The 22,897-nt window shown below is 43.3% G+C and overlaps 1 protein-coding gene and 1 pseudogene across 1 annotated transcript; one reads left to right on the forward strand and one right to left on the reverse strand.

Moving 5' to 3' along the window:
- Positions 1-6,208: 6,208 nt before the first annotated feature.
- LOC136521987 (uncharacterized) lies at positions 6,209-9,607 on the forward strand. Its single transcript, XM_066515773.1, has 5 exons — positions 6,209-7,446; positions 7,526-7,899; positions 7,976-8,727; positions 8,810-8,914; positions 9,002-9,607. Exons 1-5 carry the CDS (start codon positions 6,574-6,576, stop codon positions 9,190-9,192), a joined length of 2,295 nt encoding a protein of 764 aa, XP_066371870.1. The 5' UTR covers positions 6,209-6,573; the 3' UTR covers positions 9,193-9,607.
- Positions 9,608-9,880: 273 nt separating this feature from the next.
- Positions 9,881-21,070, reverse strand: LOC136520817 (probable protein transport Sec1b; annotated as a pseudogene).
- Positions 21,071-22,897: the final 1,827 nt, after the last annotated feature.

The raw sequence follows: 22,897 nt of genomic DNA on the forward strand, positions 1-22,897 counted from the left end.
TCTAACTTTGAAATATTTAACCTAATATTTTTAAATTTACTCTAGAGAAATAATGGTCTAATAAATAACTTGTTGATTATTTTTTTTTACAAAAAATATCATTCTGACAAATTTTAAAAAGAAACTAAAAATATGACCCAAAAAATCCCTTCCTTCCATATGACCGGAAGGCTCATCCCCATCTTTTTTATAATAATTTTGCTATCTCACATTTCGAGAAGTCAACTAATTTTAGGTTAGACTAAATTTAAAAGATATAATGTTAATATTTGCATCTGTAAATAAGTTTACCGAAATAAGTGGCGTTTTTGTTTCTCGAGGAGTCAAACGTTTTCAACTTTAACCAAATATATACAAGAAAATATTAATATTTATAGTACTCAATTAGTATTATTAGATAGATCGTTGAAATATTTTCATAATAAACTTATTTGAAGATACAAATGTTACTAATATTTTCTAAAAAAACTAGTCAATTTGATAAGAGTTTGACCGGCACGGATACCATTGCAACCCTTATTTTGGAACAGAGTGAGTATAACACAATTAATCTAATAGTGTCTACTACTCCGTATTTGGTATAACAAGTATTAGTATTTTATATATTTGATCAATTGATTGATTTTTATAAGATGTGTACTGTATTTATTTTTGATGCCGAGAGAGTACTTACTCCGTACTATTTTTGTTCGTGGAACAAATTTTTTGAAGGCTCGTCGCATGGTCCACAAAGCCGCAGCTCCGGTGTCGTCTGGAAGAGGAAGGGATTTCTTCCTCGCCAGCGAGGACGACAAAATTCACTTTCCCGGTTTTCCCCAACAGGTCAACACTCTACATTGATAACGAACGAACAAGCTGACTTCGGTCTTCTTCCTGGCACTGCCTTCGCCTCGGAGCGCGGCTCCGCCTCTGCCATCTCCGCGCTCCGAGCCCGCTTCGACTCTTCGAGATCCACTTGCTCGATCTCTCCCATCTTTGAGCCCGTCACCCCCATTCTAGATTCTAGCTCCTCTCCGTCCCCGTCTTAACCGTCTAGATCTAGGCGGGGTGGATGCAGTCTGCTGTGATGTGAAGGGAGGAACCTATCGACCAAGTTCGATCATTTACTTCCGTTCCGATGTCAGAATGGGTAGAATCCTGTGTCTCGGATGTCGGATGCCGCACACTGGTGGAGCTTGGGTACATGCCGGAGAAGCCACTGATTGGATGGCGGCCGGCGGCCGACGACGCGGTCCCGGCGCCGAACGCCGGTGAGATCGTTGTCTTCGCGCCCTTCTTCGAGCGTGGGTTCTCGGTGATAATAATAATAATAATAATGACTATATTTTTATAGTTAAAATTTTTAAAAATATAAGTGTTAATATTTTTATATTTCAAATCCAGCTTTAAATTATTTGACTATATGGAAAATAGGAGTTCTACGTCTTTTGTTTTTAGACCGAGGAAGTAGTAGTACAATGCTAGACATCACTCAATCCAAGCAGCAGCTGTAGCCATAGAATAATCACAGTGGAGCATAGTATATAAGGATCTACTATCCTGCAAAACTTAATAATTTTTTGTGAGTTTCTACAAAATTTAATTGAAACAAACTTTTGTGGAAGGAGAAAAGGAAACGAGGAATCAACAAATAAATAGTCACGTTGGAAACTTTGCATGTCTGGTCCATAGTCACAACTATTCAATTGATGATTTTTTCCTTTTTTTCTCCTTTCATAAAGTTTTGTTTAACCTCAAATTCTGCATGATGGTAATTCCGCCGATCATATTTTTCTATTGATTTTTTATGTGTTGAATTGTTGACCCACTGGGATCACCTAAACTTCTTGTAGGCTCAGAGCGTTCTGTCTTTAAAATATTTAACCTAATATTTTTTTGTTCATCCTAGAAAATAATGGTCTAATAAATAACTTGTTGATTATATTTTTATAAAAATTGTCTCCAACAAATTTGTAAAAAGCAAACTAAAAATATAAAAAAAATCCCTTCCTTCCATATGATCGGAAGGCTCATCTCCATGTTCTATTGGTCATATATTGTGGAATTCATAAAAAAAATACTCCCTTTGTTGCATAATAAATGGCCTATCTCACACTATGAGGAGTAAACTAATCCTAAATTTAACTAGATTTATAAAAAATAATATTAATATTTATATCTATAAATAAGTTTCCTATAAAAATATATAATGTGATTAATCTAATGATGCCTACACCGTCTTTGATATAATAAATTTTAATTAATATTTATTATATATTTGATTAATTGATTAATCTTTATAGGATGTGTATTTAGTTTTGATGCAGAGAGAGTACTTACTATTTTGGGATAATTGTGTTCTTATCCTTGTCCAGTAAACCAATTATGATTTTGCCCCTGCTTTTTTAACTTTATGTTTTTACCCCTGTTACTTTGAAATGAAAGGTCCATTTGCCCCTACTTCTGACGTCCGTCAGGTGGACATGGATTACACGAATTAAAAAAATTCCAAATCTAAAAAATAAAGGTCAAAGGAGGTCTCACCGCTAGTCAAAAGAGAAGGCTCATGTAACACCCTCGGTGTTACACCCTAAATCATTTACTAAGACACGTCATGAACATCATATTTATGTGTTAGTGCATGTGATGGAGTGCATAAATGAAGCATTGCAATTAAAACGATCAATAAAAGTGTTAAACGAAAAGTTACTCCATAATTCATATAGTTAACAAGTAGGGTTGTAAACTAATTTTTATTGAACAAAAATACTATAGAACACACATGTGACACTTAAATAAAGTTTGACATATGAACTTTGTAGATGATAGTAAAATAATTGTTGTTGACAAATGATATTACTAACTAATATTTCTACTAGCCTAAAAATTACAAATTAAAATCAAGTTCAGCTCAAAAACTTAGAAAATTTCCATGTTTGTCAACAGCTAGACATTGCTATGTTTAGCAAATTATTTTGAGAGATTGGGTTAAGGGGTAGTCTAGTGTTATAGCTCAATTTGGTAGTCTCATATACCATCTTGAGTGTAGCAAAGACTGTTTAGGTTTGTAGAAGCGGTTTAGTCGTGGTGGGAGCTTTATAAACCGTGCACAACACGTCCTTGGCCTGTTTCCCTGAGTGGGCGCGGTCACCGTGCCTCAGGGGCACGACGTCGTTGCATCGGTGCGCCTTGAGCGCACCCGTGCGCTGTCCGTGCTCGGCTAGCCTTGCCGGCTGTTCGTTCCGTCGTGGGCGCTGCAGTGTGGGGCCGCCGCTGCTGCTCGCACGGTCGTGCGGCACTGCCCCTATCTTGCGCGCTGCCAGCCCACCGCGCATCGCGACACAACCACTGCCGCTGCCGTCACATCATCCTTGCGCTCGCGCCTGGCCACTACACCGCTCTACGCCTCTGGCCCGGTTAGATGCCGCGCGCATGTGGTCGTGCTTGCCGTCACCAAGCTATTGATGGCACTGCGGCACGTGGGCCACGCTGGTCACGAACGCGCGCACCTGTCTGCTAGCACCTGGACTTAGGTCTCCATGGTTGCGCCAACCATGTCCAGCCAAGGCACGCACACGGCGAGCCACTGGCCATACCCTACCGCCCTCTCTTTGTTTCTTATCTCTCTACCGCCATCGAGCCGCGCCCACGTGCGAGACAGAGAGCGGCCACCTCTACTCAATTTCGCCCATCTACGCCTTCGCCCTCCTATCTTCTCGTCGTCTGACCCCGCATAGCCATGATGATGGCTCGCCCAAGCGCTAATTTGGCGCCTTTCCACCGGTGCGCCGTTACGACCGCGCCTCGGTCATGACCGAGGGCAGACCTCCATTCCTCCACTCGAGCCCAATTGCTTGTGCCACTACATTTGCCTTGCTCCCCTCTTCGCCCTGTGCACCTCAGTACAATCGCTACCGCCTCTACTCGCCGCTAATGCGACCGTGCCATCGTCGTACGTCGCCGCATGGTGCGGCCGCACGCGGTCGGCATCCCTTCGTCACTCTCCACTCGAATCCTCGCTACGGCTTGGCTTATGGTAGTCCCTTGATGCTCTCACGGTAGCTGGTTAGGACCGTAGCAGCTCTAGTTCGTCGGGGCGGCTACGCCACCGTCGCGGCCGGCCGTGCGCCACCGTAGTCATCTTCAGCTCATCCCGTAGCCCCATGTCGCTGCTAGGTGTATGTAGTGGAACCCTAGATGAGGGTCGGCCCGACCGATAGGCTGGAGTGGACCTTTGGTGGCCGGCATAGCTTCTCCATGCCGCCGCTCGCTGTGCCGCCACGCGCGGGGTCACTAGGGGGTGTGCGTGGGAAAATTTCCCAAATCCCGGGGGGTTAAGCGAGAGGAGCTATGAGTGATAGGACTCCGGTGCAGTTCGGGAAGAATCCGAGGTGCTGGCTGCAAAAGTGCCATGCGCGCGGGCTCTCTCTGTTGCGGGCCGACCTACATCGTGTGGGCCGCGTTAACGGGCCGCGCGTGGTCCGCGAGTGTGGGCCGCGCAAGAAACTGGTTTTCCTTTTTCAGGGAATTAGCAAATATTTTTCTAATTTAGTTTTAAGATGATCTTTGGTAAATTATAACAAATCATGTAGGTGTCCAAAAATTATGCAATAAATTTTGTTAGACTCCTAAAATTTTTCTCTATTTGTTGGTATAGTTAGTTCATGCTTATATATGTTGATATTAGGAACTATTAAATAGTTTAAAGAATGCTTAATATTGTTAAGCAAATAATTGTAGAAATTTTGGTGGCAAAATGGTAATAGCTTTACACCTAAAAAATTTATGGTACTTTCATTGTATTATTATGTGCTCACTATAATTTTTGTAGCCTTAGAATAGCCAAAGTCTTAGGGTAGTGGGATGCTCCTTGTTTTAATATATGTTAAATCGTTAGTAGGAGTAAGGATATATTTTTAGTTGCTAAGTTCATACTTGTTAGATGAATCCATTGCCTTGTTTGCTTAAAATAATAGTTAGCTTAGTATCTTAGTTATTAGATCTAGCTTAGTAGCTTAGTAGATGTATTCTTATTTTAAAAGTTATTGTTGCTTAAATACTAAATGTTGCATCATCATCACATGCATGTAGAGAACGAGTTGGTAGAGATAGTGACCATAGACGATCGCAAGCTCGAGGAGATCATCGAAGAATACGAGGAGGAGAACCTCATGAGGGAGGAGGTCCCGGAGCCACTGACGACAGACACAACTGACACCGCGCTTCCCAAGGCAAGCCCCGGTGCATAACCCTTATTTTGATAATCACTGTATATGTATGAGTTGTGCATTTATATTTGATCAAATTTATTCATTTGTGTCAGCATACAATAAAAAATTCTAATTTCAAATTAAGGGTAAAATCATAAATAAGCATAACAAATAGGGACAAAATTACATGGGCATTTCTGTATTTTATATAAAATTTAACACCGTTAAAGGACGATGACGGAGTAGGGGCAAACTTGCTCTTCGTTTAGAAATTATAGGGCTAAATTCACAAAGTAAAAAAAAAAAACAGGGATAGAATCACAATTTCAATACAAAATAGGAGTAAAAACATAAGAGCCGCTATTATTTTTGTTTGTGGAGGTCAAATTTTTGAAGGCTCTTCGCGTGGGTAACATATTAGGTGCAAATCAATTAACCTGTGCAAATTTAGAAACTACTAATCAGGATCACTATATGCTGATCCAATAGATGAGATGAGAGGTGAGATTTTTTTATGATGCCGATCCAATAGATGGGATGAAAGATAAGACTTTTTTACGTTTAAACCCCTCATCTGTCGACCTTTTTTTTACACTTAAACCTCTTTACCTTATCTAATAGATCAACATCTATTGGTCCTCAACCATAGTTTTCATGTTTGTACATGTTAGTTTGCACTGGGGCCTTGTTTAGTTTCAAAAAGTTTTCTAAAAAATTGCTACAGTACCTATCACATCGAATCCTGCGATATGTGTGTGGATCATTAAATGTAGATGAAAAAAAACTAATTATACAATTTGGTTGGAAACCACGAGACGAACGTTTTGAACATAATTAATCCATAATTAAATATTAGTTATAAAATAAAAACAAAAATGCTATGGTAGCCAAATTTATAAATTTCACCCGACTAACACAGCGTCATATGCTGCCCCTCGCGTGGTCCACAGCCGCAGCTCCGGTCGTGTGGAAGATGAAGGATTTCTTCCTCGCCAACAATGTATGAGCCGTCCCGAAGACGATAAAATTCACTTTCCCGGTTTCCCCAGCGGCCCAACACTTCCGTCTTCTTCCTCGCACTGCCTTCGCCTCGGAGCGCGGCTCCGCATCTGCCATCTCCGCGCTCCGAGCCCGCTTCGACTCTTCGAGCTCCACTCCGTGAGCCACATTGCTCTATCTCTCCCATCCTTGAGCCCGTCATCCCCATTCTAGATTCCAGCTTCTCTCCGTCTCCGTCTAGATCTAGGCGGTGGATGCAGTCTGCTTTGATGTGAGCTTCTCTCCGTCTCCGTCTAGATCTAGGCGGTGGATGCAGTCTGCCGTGATGTGAAGGAGGAGCCTATCGACCAAGTTCCAACTGAGGATCATTTACTTCCGAGCTCCGATGTCGGAATGGGCAGAATCCTGTGTCTCGGAGGTCGGATGCCGCACACTGGTGGAGCTTGGGTACATGCCAGAGAAGCCATTGATTGGATGGCGGCCAGCGTTCGGCGAAGCGGTCCCGAAGCCGCGCACCGGTGAGACCGTGGTCTTCGCGGACTTCTTCGAGCGTGGGTTCTCGGTGCCGACGCACCCGTTCTTCCGCCGTCTCCTCGGTTACTACGGCCTGCAGCTTCACCACTTGAACCCTAACGGTATACTCCACATCTCAATCTTCATCACTCTCTGCGAGGCGTACCTGGGAATCGAGCCGCACTTCGGGTTGTGGAAATGGCTATATTGTGTGAGGCCAGTAAGCAAGCGAGATCCCAACAACGGCAACAACACCTGTGCTTGCGCGATTGGAGGAGCCCGCATCCAGCTTCGTCCGAAGACGCAACACGTCTCCATTCCGCTGTGGACATCCAACAAAGGATGGCAGTCGAGGTGGTTTTACTGCCGCAACGAGAAGCCGTCGCTGCCTGACTTCGTTGCTAGCCATTGCCCTGTTAAGCTGCCGTCGTGGAGTAATCCCCCCACTGCAGACGAGATGGCCGAGGTGGGGAAGATCATCCCACACTTCAATGGCTTGATCCGAAATGGGCTCGACGGAGCCCAGTTGGTCGTTACCTTCGTGTGTCGTCGGATCCAACCGATTAAGAAGAGGTGCCATCGGATGTCTGAGTTCACAGGTATTTCTGACCCGACACGAGAGAGGTCGATAAAGTTGACTGAAGATGATATTCTTTCCCGGGTGGCCCAGCTCGTGTCAACTGATACTAACATTTGCACTAATGGCAAGCCACTTCCGTGTCATCACAAACGACCGCCGGAAAATGTAAGTGTTCCTTTTCTCTTGAGTTTTTCTTATAAGCTGTTGAATCATTAATGGTAATTGATTGATGCTCTTGTTACAGGACCTGAGCAAGTACCTTTCCGCGACTCTGGAGGAAGACGAACAGGGAGTAGACATGCCACAGGCGACGGTCGGCGCCACCATAGTCAGCCAGCCCCCTCTGAAGAAACCGAGGACCCTTGGTGCCGACTCCTCTGGGGAGTTGGTCCAACAGAAGGGCAATGAAGTTGTGGCCCGCTCCTGCAGTGAGCTGGCACAACAGAGACAGTCTGGCAACAGTGCGCCAATTGCCCAGCCGGCGCCTGACGATGGGGATACGGAGACCATGTCCCATTGGAAGAAGAGAGAGTCCGATGAGGCCCTCGCCTGCTCCACCCCAGACCTGGGGCTGCAAGATCTGTCATCTCTTGGTAGGGTGGCGATTTTTAAGAGGGAGTAAGTGCCGAGTCATCTTCCATTGTCCTTAGTTTACGCCTTGCTGTTTGAACGCTTAAATCCTTTTGTGCTGCAGGGAGAAGTTGTCCAAGGATGTTATGTTACCCTGTCTGTTGCTGCACTCCAGTGCCTCGCCAACCACGGAAGTAAGCACCTCTGCTAGCAGGGAGGCAGCAGATCTGACTGCTCCACACCGTGAGGAGATGCCAGACAACGAGTCCGTGCCCCTGTTGCCTCCACAGGCAGCCTCTCTGTCTCCGACACCTCTATCGGAGCCACGTTCACTCCAGTCACCGCCAGCATGTCAATCTCCTCCTACTACAACACTGTCCGCCTTGACTGTTCCCGAGTCAATCGAGATGACGCATGTGCCTTGCTGGCCTCTCCCATGTGACAACCTGGGGTCCAGTCAGCAGTCCGTTGGGTTCGCTACTGACTCCGTTGAAGTGGAGGGAGAGGTACACGGGAAGAAGGCCCAGGAGGAGGAGCCAGGGATGCTCTATGTCCAGATGAAGGACATGGAGAGCAACCTGTTATGGGAGATCGATGATGAGATGGAGCGTGTCGAGGTCGATTGGGAGAAGGTCAAGGAGGCCACGACGTTCTTCGAGACTAGACTCACTGAAATCACTCTCAAGTTCAAACGTGCCTCCGAGCTGATAGTTAAATTAAAGCAGGAGAACAAGGAGCTGGAAGTTAAATTGAAGCAGGAGAACAAGGAGCTGGAGGTTAAATTGAAGCAGGAGAACAAGAATCTGGAGGTTAAATTGAAGCAGGAGAACAAGGAGCTGGAGGTTAAATTGAAGCAGGAGAGCGAGGTCGCTCGAGGTAAATTAAATTTCTTCTGATCTCCGGAATTATTTTTAATTCAGATATGTTATGGGTTGTAATCTGGTTCGAATTCTTGTAGCTTTTGAGAAGAAGGCCAGTGATCTGTCTAAGGAGCTTGACATTGTGCGCGCGGATCGTGATTCCCTCAGCCGGAGGTTCCAGGATGCCAAGAAGAAAGCTGCTGGTAAGCCCATGACTTATTCTCAGCACTTGTATATCGCTTTATTTATCATCTTGATCGATGTAGCACGAGCTATTTGTGCGATTACAGACTTGTGTGATGCCTTCAATGCTCCCTGCAACAAGTTCTCGATTGACAATTCGACCCCGGACAGCGTTGAGGTTGTCACCGAGCGACTGGGTAACTTCCCGACTGAGCTGACAGATGAAGCAGTAGCAGCAGCAGCTGATGGGGGGCACTGCCGCATCGGGATGCAGTTAGCTCTTGCAACACGAGGTTGACGACCTCATGGTGCAGTTGCAGGCAAGGCCGGCAGGCAGAACTTTTGGAAACTAGGTCTGTATTACCAAATCGTGGTCAATGCACCTGTAATATATACTCTTTTGAAGTACTCAGGAGATGAGTAAGGGTTAATTATGTATATATTTAGGGCCTTTTTGATCCATTAGCTGCTAATAGTTAGCAAGCTAATTAATAGCTCATAGCTAATATTAGCTAGCGACCTATTAGCTGGTTTGGCCCAACTAGTAAGATAGTTGTTAGATGTGTATTAGCTAGAAATTAGCTTGGCTATTAACTGGACCTGTTTGATCCTAAAGAGCTAATTATTAGTTGCTAGCTAATAGCTATATGAATGCAAACAGGCGTTTTCATGTTTCAGTTCATTGATCTTCAATTTTTTTTCTATGTTTTTATGGAATTTGTGCTTCCAATGTTTTTATGGACTTTGTACGTACCCTCGGTTCTTGGGACCGTCTTCGTAAAGTCTTAGATCCATGACAGTACTCTGAGATTACAGTGATGGTGAAGGTCCTTAGTCAAAAGGGTACTCCCCGTCCCTGAGTGACCTGTTATAGTTGGGAGCAAGCAAAGGAAGCTGACTAGCTGAGTGGCAACTGGCAATGGGGTTAACAATGCGGCCATGAGACAGAGTATTTTGTATCCCTCCATACTCAACCTTATCCATAATTTTGTTTTAGATCCGTGCAATACGGTTTCTATATCATATAATAAACATCAATTTTAGACTAAACATTTTTGCAAAACGTCCTAATGTCTTTTCTATTAATCTGTTTGTCAACAAGAACATAAAAAACAAACAAAATGTTTTACACATACTCTGTATTCTTATTTTACATCCAGATATGCCAGCTCACTTCCTCAATTCAAAAAATAAAGAAGAATAACTGTGATTAGTTCGATAGACAATCGGTCGCTAGTGACAATCGACAACATCATCCTGGTAAAATGTAGAACTGTTCATTGGTGAAGTATGTCTACTGTAAGCTGCAAAAGCAAACCTGTTACATATACTTCGAGCCAATTAATTTAGAACTGAAAGACAGGGAGCCAATAAGAAGGGAATGTACCTTATACTGAGTACTATAAGGTGCGAATTCATTCCATCGCTCGGCATACAAGCTCTAGGCCTTAGTAGCACTACCTATCGACTTCAGCTTCTGCACTTGCAGAGTCGTTGCATGAACATAGCAGGCTGAATTTCAGCAGTCCAGTGGAAAGATTTAATGAAAATGAAAATAGTAGAACCTTGAAGAGAAATTGAGTTTTTACCGAAATAAATTGTGGAGGATCATCGATGCTAGAAGAGCCCAAGACGATTTCACGCTTCATTTTCATTGTAAGCTTGTGCACCGTGCGCAACTGATTCATTGGGGTATGAAATGATAAATATTTTATAATATGCCAACCAGATTGGGAATTTGTATTTTTTTTATGTAGTATAAGCACAAGACGTACTTCAGATCTAGTAGCTCCACCAACCATGAAGACAAAAATCCGGTTGCCTAGCCTCTTTAAGTCACCTGATGCGTGTCTCAGGACTGAAGAATCACTGTCAATCCAATTTACCATGATAATAAAGCGGTTATTTGACCAAAACAATATATGTAAATGGATTTCATATTGCTCGAGCGGGTCCAATAGAAGATTATGTCCAATTACTACCTTGATTGAGAATCATCGGAATTTCGAGATTTTGCCCATGTTGGTGTCCGCCTTGATCTCATAGACATTGGTTGTGGATTTTGTGCTGGTCGTGCAGTTGATGATGCAGTTTGTGTGGCACCTTGAGGAGCAGAACTTGGTTCACTCATAGATGGGTACTCTTTTAAAGGTAATTCGCCCTTGCTCAGTTTCTCAATCAGCTCCTGTTAGTGAAGCAAGGAACTCCAACTATTACAACTGATAGCTCAGCATGTAACCAAAATTTAGAAGAAAACCAATGCAAGCAACAAGTAAAGAAGAGCACATGTCCTTGAAAGAAATTCTCAAGAACAAGGACTAAATACTTGGCCATAAACTAAAAAATGAGCTTCATTTTGTTTCAGCAATTGTAAGCGATTCTTGATGTAAATCGGTAAGGATTGTAGACAAGGAAAGATTAGTAATCACGCGCCTCAATAAGATGGAAAAAACGTGATAAAGTCCATGTTTCCTCACCATCATGTTTGTCTGTTCTGGCAGCATTTTTCTTCTGCAACAAAAAAAAATGTTAATAGACAGGAAGGTTGTATAAAGTATGTTTTTCAAACAAAGTCATGACTTCACCTTTGTACAGAAAAATCATAAGCTTACCTTTTGGGCATCAAATTTGAGAGAGAAAGTACCAGTCCTTGATGACTTTTTTGTATTTGAACCATCCAAGTATCTTAAACAGTTTATTACATCCATATCATCACGTGGAAGCTTTGCTAGCTGCGTATCAATAAGTTGGCGCTGTATCATTTAGCTATGACATAGCATAACATGAAAGTTTTCAACAGGAAATTAGATATAATACTTCTATAAATTTTCAATAAAGATCTAAATGATAGAATAAGCTTCGCTCATGTGCACCTTCCATTATTGCAAAGTCAAGTTAACAGTCTCTATAAGGGCCCTAGTATGGTCCAACATAGGTTTACGTCAATCTAGATTGTGGAGGTTAATCTAGAAGACATATTTACTAATCTAGGAGAGGCGTAGGGGAGTTTTGTAAGAGCCATCAACTAGAAAAATATAAGCCACCTTCTAGATAAAGTGGAGTCAGAGACTAAATATCTAGCAACAACAATAAGGCTTTGTTGTTGTTGTTGTTGCTAGATATTTAGTCTCTGACTCCACTTTATATGCCCATGCTCATAATTAGTGTAAGAAGAGTTTTACTTCCTCTGTGATTGTATATTTTTGTATCTGGAACTAGGCCTGCATTATTGATGCCATCATTGTACTGCATATAAGCAATGAAAAATTTGATGTGAAATACCTGCATCAACTTTTCCCCTTTGTCACCTTCAAACTTCTCTGGATATACGATTGCATATATAATCAGCAACCTCATTTTGTTTTCTGGACTCATATCCTTAATAATGGAACAAGCATGTCAAGCAAAGAACAAAATCAAAATGACAGCAACTTAGCAGCAAGCCTGTTTTTTGTTTCTCTTTCTGTACAAACCTGCTTTGACCTGAGGATACTGATCACTTCCTTTGCTCCCGCATCTCCAAAAACCAAATCCTGCTCCAGTTGCCCAATGTCACGGAGCCCGTACTCCCTGATACACCTGTTAATTTTTCCAGCAATCTGAACAAGAGATTGATCGAAAGTTTTAGAACTAATCATTTAAAATTAGAGTTGAGGCAAAGGGATTGTTCAAAGGTAAGACACAGAACCATATGCTGCAAAAACTAAATATAAAATATATTAATGTGAAACAAGTGTCTTAAACAACAATTGCTTGCTTTGAACCATATGCTAGGCTTAGCTAGGTGAGTAAAGCATTGAAAATGTAAGACGAATGATAATGGCATTTCTTTTATCATTTATATAAATAATGTATTTACCTACTGAGGCCACAATCTGGTTACATATGAGATGTGGACCATCTTTTAGTGTCCCTTAATAAATTATCTACCAGAACATAATATAGCCTACCCCAATTTGTTCGGGACTTAAAGGCTTTGTTGTTGTTGATAATATAATATTTTCCTTTTGCGTCTATATGAAAGTTCTTGTAAACTTATAAATATAGGAAATATTACCTTGACTTTTTTTTTTTTTGAAAACGCAGGAGAGCTGTGTTTCCTTGTATTATAGAGATGAAAAGGGGGGGAGGGGGGGGGGGGGGGGGGGGGGACCCCAACAGGATCCTCACTCATATGGGGACCAGATATGAGTGAGGCAATTACACAGCCTCATGGTTCAAACACATAGTGGACCTTATGACTTGTGAATACAAAAATTAAACATGACAACATAAAACATGTAGACATATTATTAAAATGATCATCTACCTCTATATGTAGTGTCAATTTTTCAACTTGCTCACTGTATTGCGGTAATGCTTGAACGATTTTCTGCAGATCCCTTGTTTAGACTTCACCACCATCTCTAGTTGAAAATGGAAACATCACAATCTTTATTATGAAATATAATACATCATGTGATCTAACATCACTACCAAATACCGCGCCACTAGCAACTGATAGACCTATATTAAATTACAAACTAAGACTATTTTAGTACCACTTGTCTTAGAAAAGTGTAATTCAGGTCCAAACAAAATAGGGGCTCTTGCGTTTGTACCCTTGTTTTATTCCGAAATTGTGATTTTGCCCCTATTTTTTTTGACTTTGTGAATTTACCCCTACTGTGCCATTCACGAAGCACCAGTTTGTCCCTACTCCGTCATCCACCCCTAACGGTGTTAAAATTTGTACAAAAGGAAATGAATGCCCATGCGATTTTGCCCCTGTTTGTTATGTCTAATTGTGATTTTACCCTGATTTGGAATTAGACTTTTTTATTGTATGCTGACAATTGATTAAATTTGGTCAAACATATTTGGCACAACTTGCAATTATTTGAACTCAGATTTAATATTGATAAATATTCAAAATTTTGGGACCAAAGGTTCATAATGATGACAGATGTAACGCCATAAGAAATATTTCGATATAATCTTTTGTGTGGGACAAAAAATCTTCAATGTATAAGAATGCATGTAGAACATCGGATAACAAACTGTATAAGTAGATGCATGCACTGATATCCTTACATGTTTTTTCAGCAAAAGTAACCGCCATACAAGTTGGTTCATGTAACACTACAAGCACTAAAACTACAACATGTATTTACTAACCAAATTGGAAAAGAGAATGACATGAATAAAAAGACAATTGTGAATCATCATGATCGACCATAGCAGCATTTACTATAGAAACGCGATGGCTCCGGGTCGTAGGCAGCACCAGCACGACTGCCGAGTCGGCGGCGCCGTCCGAACGCGACGCCTCCACCTTCCTCTGCTTCTGCGGTATTGGAAATGAGTGTGGTTGAAAAGTGTACGCCCTAGGAAAATATTGAGCACCATGAAACTTACCCATCGAGATAGGAAATAGTCGTACATGGTCAAAAGGCCAAGTCTAAACACGGGTTCTGTTGCATAAACTGGTGCAGAGAGCCCAAGATGTTTCATAGCATAAGGCAAAGCTCCTAGATGCATCATGTCAGGATGTGACAAAAGAACAGCATCTCTGAGCATAGGCCAATGAATCAGCAACCTTTAGTTCAGAGGCCCAAGTTGAAAGCTTAAATGTTGCCAGTGGGCGAAGTAAGTATCCACGTTTCCATGGTCTACATGAGGGTGCAGAATTCATAGCAGTTCCAGCAGCGTCAAAATTGTGGGAAGGATGATAGTCATGTGCAGCAATTTGTGACGACGAGTCAACTCTGGAAGCTTGTTTGCCACCCAACCAATTTATGTTTGCAACATTAGTTTGCATAGCAGGTGATGGGGCACCAGCAGAACTAGTCACCGAAAGCTGACAATAATTCCATCCGCACTGATCAAGAATTCTGCATATCATCCAACAGAGGATAACACGTGGTGGTGGCCAAGGTTGTGGCACCAACAATCCAGTACCATTACTGCACTCAAGTGACAGCAATGAACTGACCAATTATCGAAATGGATCAGGTGGTGGCCATGGTTGTAGGCCACCACACTCAACAACCAACTGATTTCCACACAGATTGAACTGATCACCCAAAACTAGAAATGGATCAGGTGATACCTCAAGATGGTTGCCACTGCACCCACTTCATGCAATCTCCCATGGTTGTAGGCCACCATTTCTACAGATAAAGTGCAGTGCTATTGGCTTTCCTCTGGATGCCTTCTGTAGTTGCACTGGCGGCGTCATAGATGGTTGCCACTGCACCCACTTCATGCAATCTCTGCACCAAGGTGATACCTCAAGCAGGAACCCACTGATCAAATGCATTTTCCCATACCATGAACGAAACAACCCTGTACCTAGCAGCCATGGAGGTTTTGGTTGCGTACATCCTCGCCCATTCCCGATGTCGGTACTGTCCTCTTGGGGCAGTGTAGAGGCAGGGAAAGCTGTTGATGGCGCTGATGGTGCTATGGACACTGGAATACAAGCATACCGGTACAGGCTTAGTGTCGAACACCTGGTGGGCGAGGCGATGAGGAGCTCGGGTACGCCAAACTGGAAGTCAAGAGCCGTGTCTTGGCTAGGAGCGGAGGTTGGGGAAGAGGTGGGCGAGGCCAAGGCGGCCATCACCAGGTTGCTGGTGGTGGGGTTGGCGCAGACGAAGAGGGGCTTGCCGGTGGGGAGGCCGAGCACTTGATCAGATGGCGGCCATCACCAGGTTGCGGAACGGTTCCGTCTTGCTGACAAGCTGGAGGTGGATATTCTCGGGGACGGTGGGCCGAGAGGAGGCGGCCTCACTGTCGGAGGCGTTGCTGTCGAGGGAGGGGATCAGCAGCGCGTGAAGGCGCACTACCGGGGCATCCGGAAGCAGCCGTGGGGCTGGTACGCGGCGGAGATCCGCGACTCCTGGAGGAAGACGCACGTGTGGCTGGGCACCTACGACACTCCCATCCAGGGCGCCATGGATCTTCTCGCGCGGGTTGGAGAGCGCGACGGGCGCAGGGGCCCTGGTGGCCTCGCGGATGGGCGCGAGGTACGACAGGACGGAGCCGCCGTGGACGGAGTTGTAGCCGGTGCCGGTGGTGATGTCGACCTGGAGCGAGGCGCGATTCTCCAGCCTGCCGACGCCATAGGCGAAGGGGATCCCGCGCGGGGGCGCGGACGCCTGCTCCGCCGAGTCGTTGGTGGTGACGGGCGGTTCAGGGAGCGTGCGGTGGATGTAGGAGAGCTCGGTGACGAGGACGAAGCGGTCGATGCAGGGAATGACGGATGCAGAGTCCTGGTCGGCCACCACGATGTACGAGGAGGCGCGGTCCGCAGATGGGTCATGGTCCGCGAGAGACCTAGCGGCGGCCTTGGATTCGGAAGCGGAGGCAGAGGCGAGGGAGTGGAGGGTGGCGAGGGCGGAGTTGTTGGAGTTGTAGCCGGTGCCGGTGGTGGCGTCGACCTCACGCCCGCTGCTGTCGGAGTCGGCGACGAAGGCTGGAGGGGCGGTTCGAAAGGCCGCGTTGCACGCCTCCAAATCCGACGCCATCTTCGTCACCATGACTAGGATCTGGTCCAGCATCTCCTTGCATCGTGCCTCTTGTGCGGCATCCATGGCGGAATCTGAGAGCCCACAGATCGAGAGCTCCGGTACCAGTTGGTGCTTCTGCAGCGCCGCCGCTGGAAAAGCCACGCCCAAGCCCGATGTGAGCGACGACGCCCTATGCGTTTGAGACGAGAGATAAGGATAAGGGGCACTATGGTCATTTGGCCTTTGTTTTTCAGATTTAGAATTTTTTTAATTCGTTTAATTCATGTCCATCTGACGAACGTCAGAAACAAGGGCAAACGGACCGTTCAGTTCAAAATAACAGGGGTAAAAACACAAAGTTGAAAAAGGAAGGGTAAAATCACAATTAGCTTACTGGACAGGGGTAAGAACACCATTTTTCCAACAAAATAAGTTATCCAAGTCATGAATATACAATCATATATGAACTTTTCATAATTGTGTCACAGATAAATATCTAGCACAAGGGGTATCTGGGTATGCAAAAGGTGAAGTACAATATGAATGCCATCAGCAGCCTAGAACTGTGAAAAGTACCAGTAATTCATAGTTGAAAAGCATATTCTTGATTACGGTACTGCAATACACCATGGATTAAAAATATATTTGCAATTACATTCAAAAGTGAGAAAGGTTATGCACCTTGAAAGTTGTGCTGCTTTATTCTTGGCAACAAAATTATTCATCTTTTCATACAACCTCTCACTAGCCTGTCATTTTAATTAGTGTTAGGAATAATAGACCAGAATAAAGTTAAGAAATCAGAATACACAAATATAATACATTGAACTTACATCAGCTATGTGAGCATGGCGAAGTGCAAGCCAAAGAGGATCATGATCCTCTAATAAAGATTCCTTCTTTTAGGGTTCTGAATCCATCTTTGACACCTTGCAATATAAAATAACACTAACATATAAGAAAACTAAAGAGAATTTGTATCTCACTAATAATATGATATGGCAATTACCTCATATATGTATTTGTTGCCATCCATTTCGAGTAGATCATGGCACATTGCATCATAGGTCCATTCATGAATAACAGGTGCTATCTTTGCAGTCATATGAAATTGTTGTAAGCTGTAATGAATAAATTGAAGTTCTTTGCTGTATTTTTAAGCGAACAAATGATTAAAGTGTTTTAGCATTCAGTGTATGCTTTAGCACCTGATCTATGGGCCTGTCAACAATTAGCAGTTCACATGTCTCCTTCTGGGGAAATTCAGGAATAGTTGATTTATATTTTGACAAGATATCCCAAACAGCAGTAGCAAGCCACTTTGGAACCATATCAAATTTAGTTGTTGTAGAAGCATCTCCTTTTGGCGCCTGATACCGTACACATGGAAATTCCTGCAAAGTAGTCAAATCAACTTTCATGTTCAATGAGAAAAAGAGAGTAATAAGACTATACTTTATTCATAGATAAGGCAATAGAGGCTAAACACCAACCTAGTTCTATCGCTAACTAAGACAGGAGATATTCATAGCTGCTCAGCATCTATAGTTAGCATTGTAGCTTATACTCTCAAAATGGTTGCCAAAACCATGTATTCCTACTTCATAGTTGCTCTTAATATATTTATATCAAGGTTCTAACCTCCATCTAGGGCTACAAAAGGGTGTTTGGGTGTGTTGTAACTCTCTTCTTCTTTTAATGCAATGATACGCAGCTCTCCTGCGTGTTCAAGAAAAGAAAAGTTCATCTAGGGTATGCTGATGTAATATTAATTCAAAACACATTCTTTTGTGTATGCATAAATTACAAGTGAGGGGTTTTTATTTTGAAACGGCTAAGTGAGGGTTTTTGGGTTCGCGCTTCTGGAGTGTAATGATCCAATCCAACACGAGGTGATGGCCCAGGTAAATTGTAATGCAGATCAAGCAAAAAAACGTGCAGGTGCTTATCAAGATCTAGGAAATGAGCACAAAATGGCAGCATCCCACTGGCTAACATGTTCATCAGTATAGAATCAAACAAGTAGGAATGCTATGAACAATATACTCAGAATTTAGTGCCTTTTTTTCTGATTTTTACACTGGTTTCCCTTTATGGAAGAGCTATAATACCTTAGCGTGACAAAACACATGGAAGTTTCTACTACTAATTAACTGTGGGCATGAATAGAGCATAGCAAATGAAGTTCGGCAACATACCTTCAATGATGCAAATGTTCTCGCAATGCGAGTAGCCATCGTGCTTATAGTATCGTTGAACTTTTTAGAATTTTGTTCACTCGGGCCATACAAATCATTCAGGGCCGTATCATGGTCAGTTACAAAGCCCTACATATATGGCATATAAAGTAAAGTACAATAATCATTGTATTATAGACAAAGAGCAAGACACAGTAACATGCAAATACAAGTGCACCCAACATGTTTAGTTACATTCATTTCCATGATTTTACTTTCAAGGACATTATGAATATGTACACCATCCTCATAAAGTTTTGAACCATTTAATTTTCATTCACAGTGCAAACACAGAAGCTCCAAAGTGTCTAACAAATCTAACGATGACATTGTTTCATGTCAGCATCCACTTGCTCTGTATAAACTATACAATGGTCACACCCTATGTACACTATTTTTGTTGAACATTGATACTTGATACTAACCCAAAATAAAGAAATAATAAAATCAGTTTATGGTACTTTTCTGAGGCAGCAACCAACAAAAGCGGAGACAAAATTCATAGATCTGTCTGAAATGGAATAGATCAGAGGTTGAATACCTGCATGTCAATAGCAAAGAATTCCAAATTCATCTGCAATTAATGAAACAACAGCATTAGAAGGAACTTCTGCCAAAGCTCAAAATAGTGAAAGATACATTGTGAAGTAACTTGCCTCTCTTAGTGCACCGATGCGTGGTATTACACTACTGTCATTCTTTATGTAAGTTACCAATTCTTTAGGAATCGGTGAGCTGAAGAAGATATATGCCCTAGCGTTCGGAGTGAAATCATCAATGTGTTAGTAAATTTATTACATCTGAAGCTTTTGAAAATGATACTTTAGCTGCAAATTGAAATGACAATACAAACATACTTCCTGTAAAGTGGACATCTCCCAGACATGTCAGACAGAAGCATTATGACACTGCAGATTGCAAAATGTATGCATCACAGTATCAGAGAAGAGGCCTCAATATGATATGGCGTATAAATTGACTACATGGAAAATTAGATAGCACCACAGAGGGTGGTTTTTGACCACATAGGTACTTTATCATTGGAGAACCAGCAAAAGCTGATGTCATGTGAACCCCACTGTTGATTCATATTGAGATGTTTAAAAGGCAAAAATCCAATATGACTAACGGAAAATATTAAACTCAAGAAGACAAAAGAAAAGGCCAAAGCTGTCAAAAATTACTTTTCTTTCAGTGGCTGAAGAAAGTAGATTGCGTCCATTGAAGGCATTGGCTCCCTTCTCTTGAACAGATCTTCTACAACTGCAGGATATGACAATAAGCTTACTTAACTATCTTACTTCACAAACATAAGTCGAAAATAAGGTGTTATTGGCTGAAAAGAGTAAGATGCATCCCAAGTAAAAACAATAGGAAGAACATATAGTCACCAACACATGTTTTCATGATAAATGACAATTCATCAAGGTCCAGGCAACTTACGTGAAATCCCTGCATCTGTAATTTCTGCCATCTTGCAAGCATAAGCCATGATCTTCACCGTAAATTTGTCCATTATAAGAACCTGCAAATATGACAAATGAAAATCACATAACTGTTTCACTTCCCGACTCCTGATGACCAATGAAGCTTATTTAAATTAAAAGGGCTTAAACTGCTGACGGGCCCTAGAATACCAATACCATGAGACGAGGTTACACATTGTGAGAAAGGATCATACATAATTCATAAACATTGCACAAAAAATCCCAATATCCATGTTAAATGAAGATGGCACAAGTTCTCTTTTCAACCAATTCGTACGTCCTAATATACAATACAGTCTCTCAAAGTATGAATCTGCAGCGTTTTATTAAAAAGAAAAGATAATAGGAAACGTAGCAGGAAAGAGAACATATGAAGCAGTAACAACAGAGTTTGCATAAATCAAGCTGTTGTACCTTCCATGAGCTTTTGGTCTCCTTATCCTTGTCAGGCTTGAGCAAGTCCTTCAGTATCCCTGAGGAAAACACAAACAACAGAGAAACTGAGCCGTCGAATCGTCAATTCGTCATGAAGAATAGAAGATGTGAGGAAGACTCGAGATCAGGAGCGCGCGCGTGGACGTACGGTCGCGGCAGATGTTGCGGAAGACCTTGGGGTCATCCGCCGGGGCGCCGAAGTCCACCGACATCTCGACACCGCCGCCGACGAACCGCAGCGACCGATCGACGATCTCCGCACCTCCACAGCCACCACCAACGCCAGCAGCAGCAGCAGCAGCAGCACAAGCACCAGCACCTCCTCCTCCTCTTCCTCCGCCTCTTCTCGCTCTCTCACTAGTCTATATCCTGATTTAGCCGGGGCCGGAAATGGCGATCGACGAGCGCCCGCAGTGGGTGCATGCGTGCGCGCATGCCCGCGCGGTGGGGAGGGGTGGAGGGAGGGGGCCGGCCGCGATTCCCGCTGGGAGGAGAGGGGGAGAGAGAGAGAGAGAGAGAGAGAGAGAGAGAGAGAGAGAGAGGAGGGCGACCATACTGGAGGACGCCATGGGCAGGCGCGCGCGCCTGTCTCGCTCGCCGACGGGAGAGGGAGGGAGTTGGCGTCTTGGCGAGTTGCAGCTTTGTTGCATGCACGTTGGGTCGGTAGTTGGCGCACCTGAAACTGCACGCTTGGTGACTTCGGTGTTGTGCCAAATATGTGGCCCATGCAAATTCAGCGTGAATTTGCAAGCTTGGTGTTGTCCCAAATATGTAGGCCATGCAAATTCAGCGTGGTTTTGCATTGCATCTGCAGTTTTGTTTATAATCTGTGACTGAGCACAACCAGCAATCTGATGCAGCTGGTGATGGTGAGACGAACACACCATCGCGTAATAACCAAATCTTAAAAACTCTGTTTATGTGCCTCTGCCAGCAGCAAGCATGCAAAACTATACAGAAGTAGAAGTGTAGAACCATGTAAGGCCTTGTTTAGTTGGGTGAAGTTTGGGATTTTGGCTACAGCAGCACTTTCGTTTTTATTTGGCAATTAGTATTCAATCATGGACTAATTAGGTTCAAAACGTTCGTCTCGCGATTTTCAACCAAATTGTACAATTAGTTTTTTTTCGTCTACATTTAATGCTTTATGCACGTATCGCAAGATTCGATGTGATGACTACTGTAGCACTTTTTGGGAAAAGTTTTTGGAACTAAACAAGACCTAAATAATTTCCAACTCAGCATGTCACTATACATTATCTCATAGGGCAGGTCACTATGAGAGGTTTTTACCTGTGTACCCTTAAAAAAGATGCCATACTCCTGCGTACCCCTCAAAAGTTGGTCGTCACCTACATGCCCTCGCTCGAACTTTTCTTTTCCCTCACGCTATTCCGTCGGCATTTGCTCCTAACGGTGGGTAACGGCTCTGGAGAATGACTCAGTTGACCTTGAGGTTGTATGTGCGTCTGAACTTTTTCGTTTCCCCTGTGCCATTACCAGGCAAATTGGCTTTGGCGGCAGAGAATCATCATGCACGTCTCAGTTATAGTCACTGTTGCAGCGCGTGGGCATGACGGCGAACCGAAGCTGCTGCTGATTTCTTCCTCGGTTCGAAACCACGCTCGTCTGCTATTACACACCAACCACTCCAATGCATAATATGCGTACGATGATTAATTAATAAGATAACTAATACTGTTTCTCGTCTAATTCCCGATCGATCCAAGGAATAAGCAAAGCAACCGCTGACAGATGAGGGACGATGATCGATCATCAAGACACGGGCATGGATGGACATGGGGATGGATAGTTGGGGCGCAAAATGTAAGAACTGTCTCTGATCGAAAATTGTTGTTGTTGTTCATGAGATCCAGACGGAGGTGCCAATCTGCTACTTGCGCTGCTGTTTCACGCAGATCAATAGATTTCTTTTTGTACCGATCCCTCCTCTCGATCCTGGTCCGAGCCAAACTCCACCACCTCCCTCTCGATCCTGGTCCCAAGCGGACAGACAGACTCCAGTGACTCCCCCCGGCCAAACATGCATAGATAAGACAAGTAATACTAATGCATTAATACCTCATTAATATAAGAGTAAAATGCACGCAGATCTTTAAACTTTTCGTGCATTCCCATCTAAGCCTCCGAACTTAAAAAAAAGCAACTATCTAGATCCCTAACCTACTAATCCTGCGTACAAACAGTCCAAAACATGCCACATCCCTCCGACGTGGCCGTGCCACGGTGGCAATTGGACGTTGTGTCCATGCCAACTTCTCAAAAAGATCCTTGTCGCCTTTCTCTTTCTCACTATTTTGGTGGGAACATATCAGGATGATGGATCAGTA

The sequence above is a fragment of the Miscanthus floridulus genome, chromosome 18 (assembly GCF_019320115.1).
Source record: "Miscanthus floridulus cultivar M001 chromosome 18, ASM1932011v1, whole genome shotgun sequence".
NCBI classification, from domain to species: Eukaryota; Viridiplantae; Streptophyta; class Magnoliopsida; order Poales; family Poaceae; genus Miscanthus; species Miscanthus floridulus.

Excerpts from the sequence above, each read along its gene's own strand:
- LOC136521987 (XM_066515773.1), top strand. The coding sequence starts at position 6,574 with ATGTCGGAATGGGCAGAATCCTGTGTCTCGGAGGTCGGATGCCGCACA. Across the intron at positions 7,900-7,975 it reads GTGGCGATTTTTAAGAGGGA|GGAGAAGTTGTCCAAGGATG; the intron begins GTAAGTGCCGAG and ends TTTGTGCTGCAG. Across the intron at positions 8,728-8,809 it reads GGAGAGCGAGGTCGCTCGAG|CTTTTGAGAAGAAGGCCAGT; the intron begins GTAAATTAAATT and ends GAATTCTTGTAG.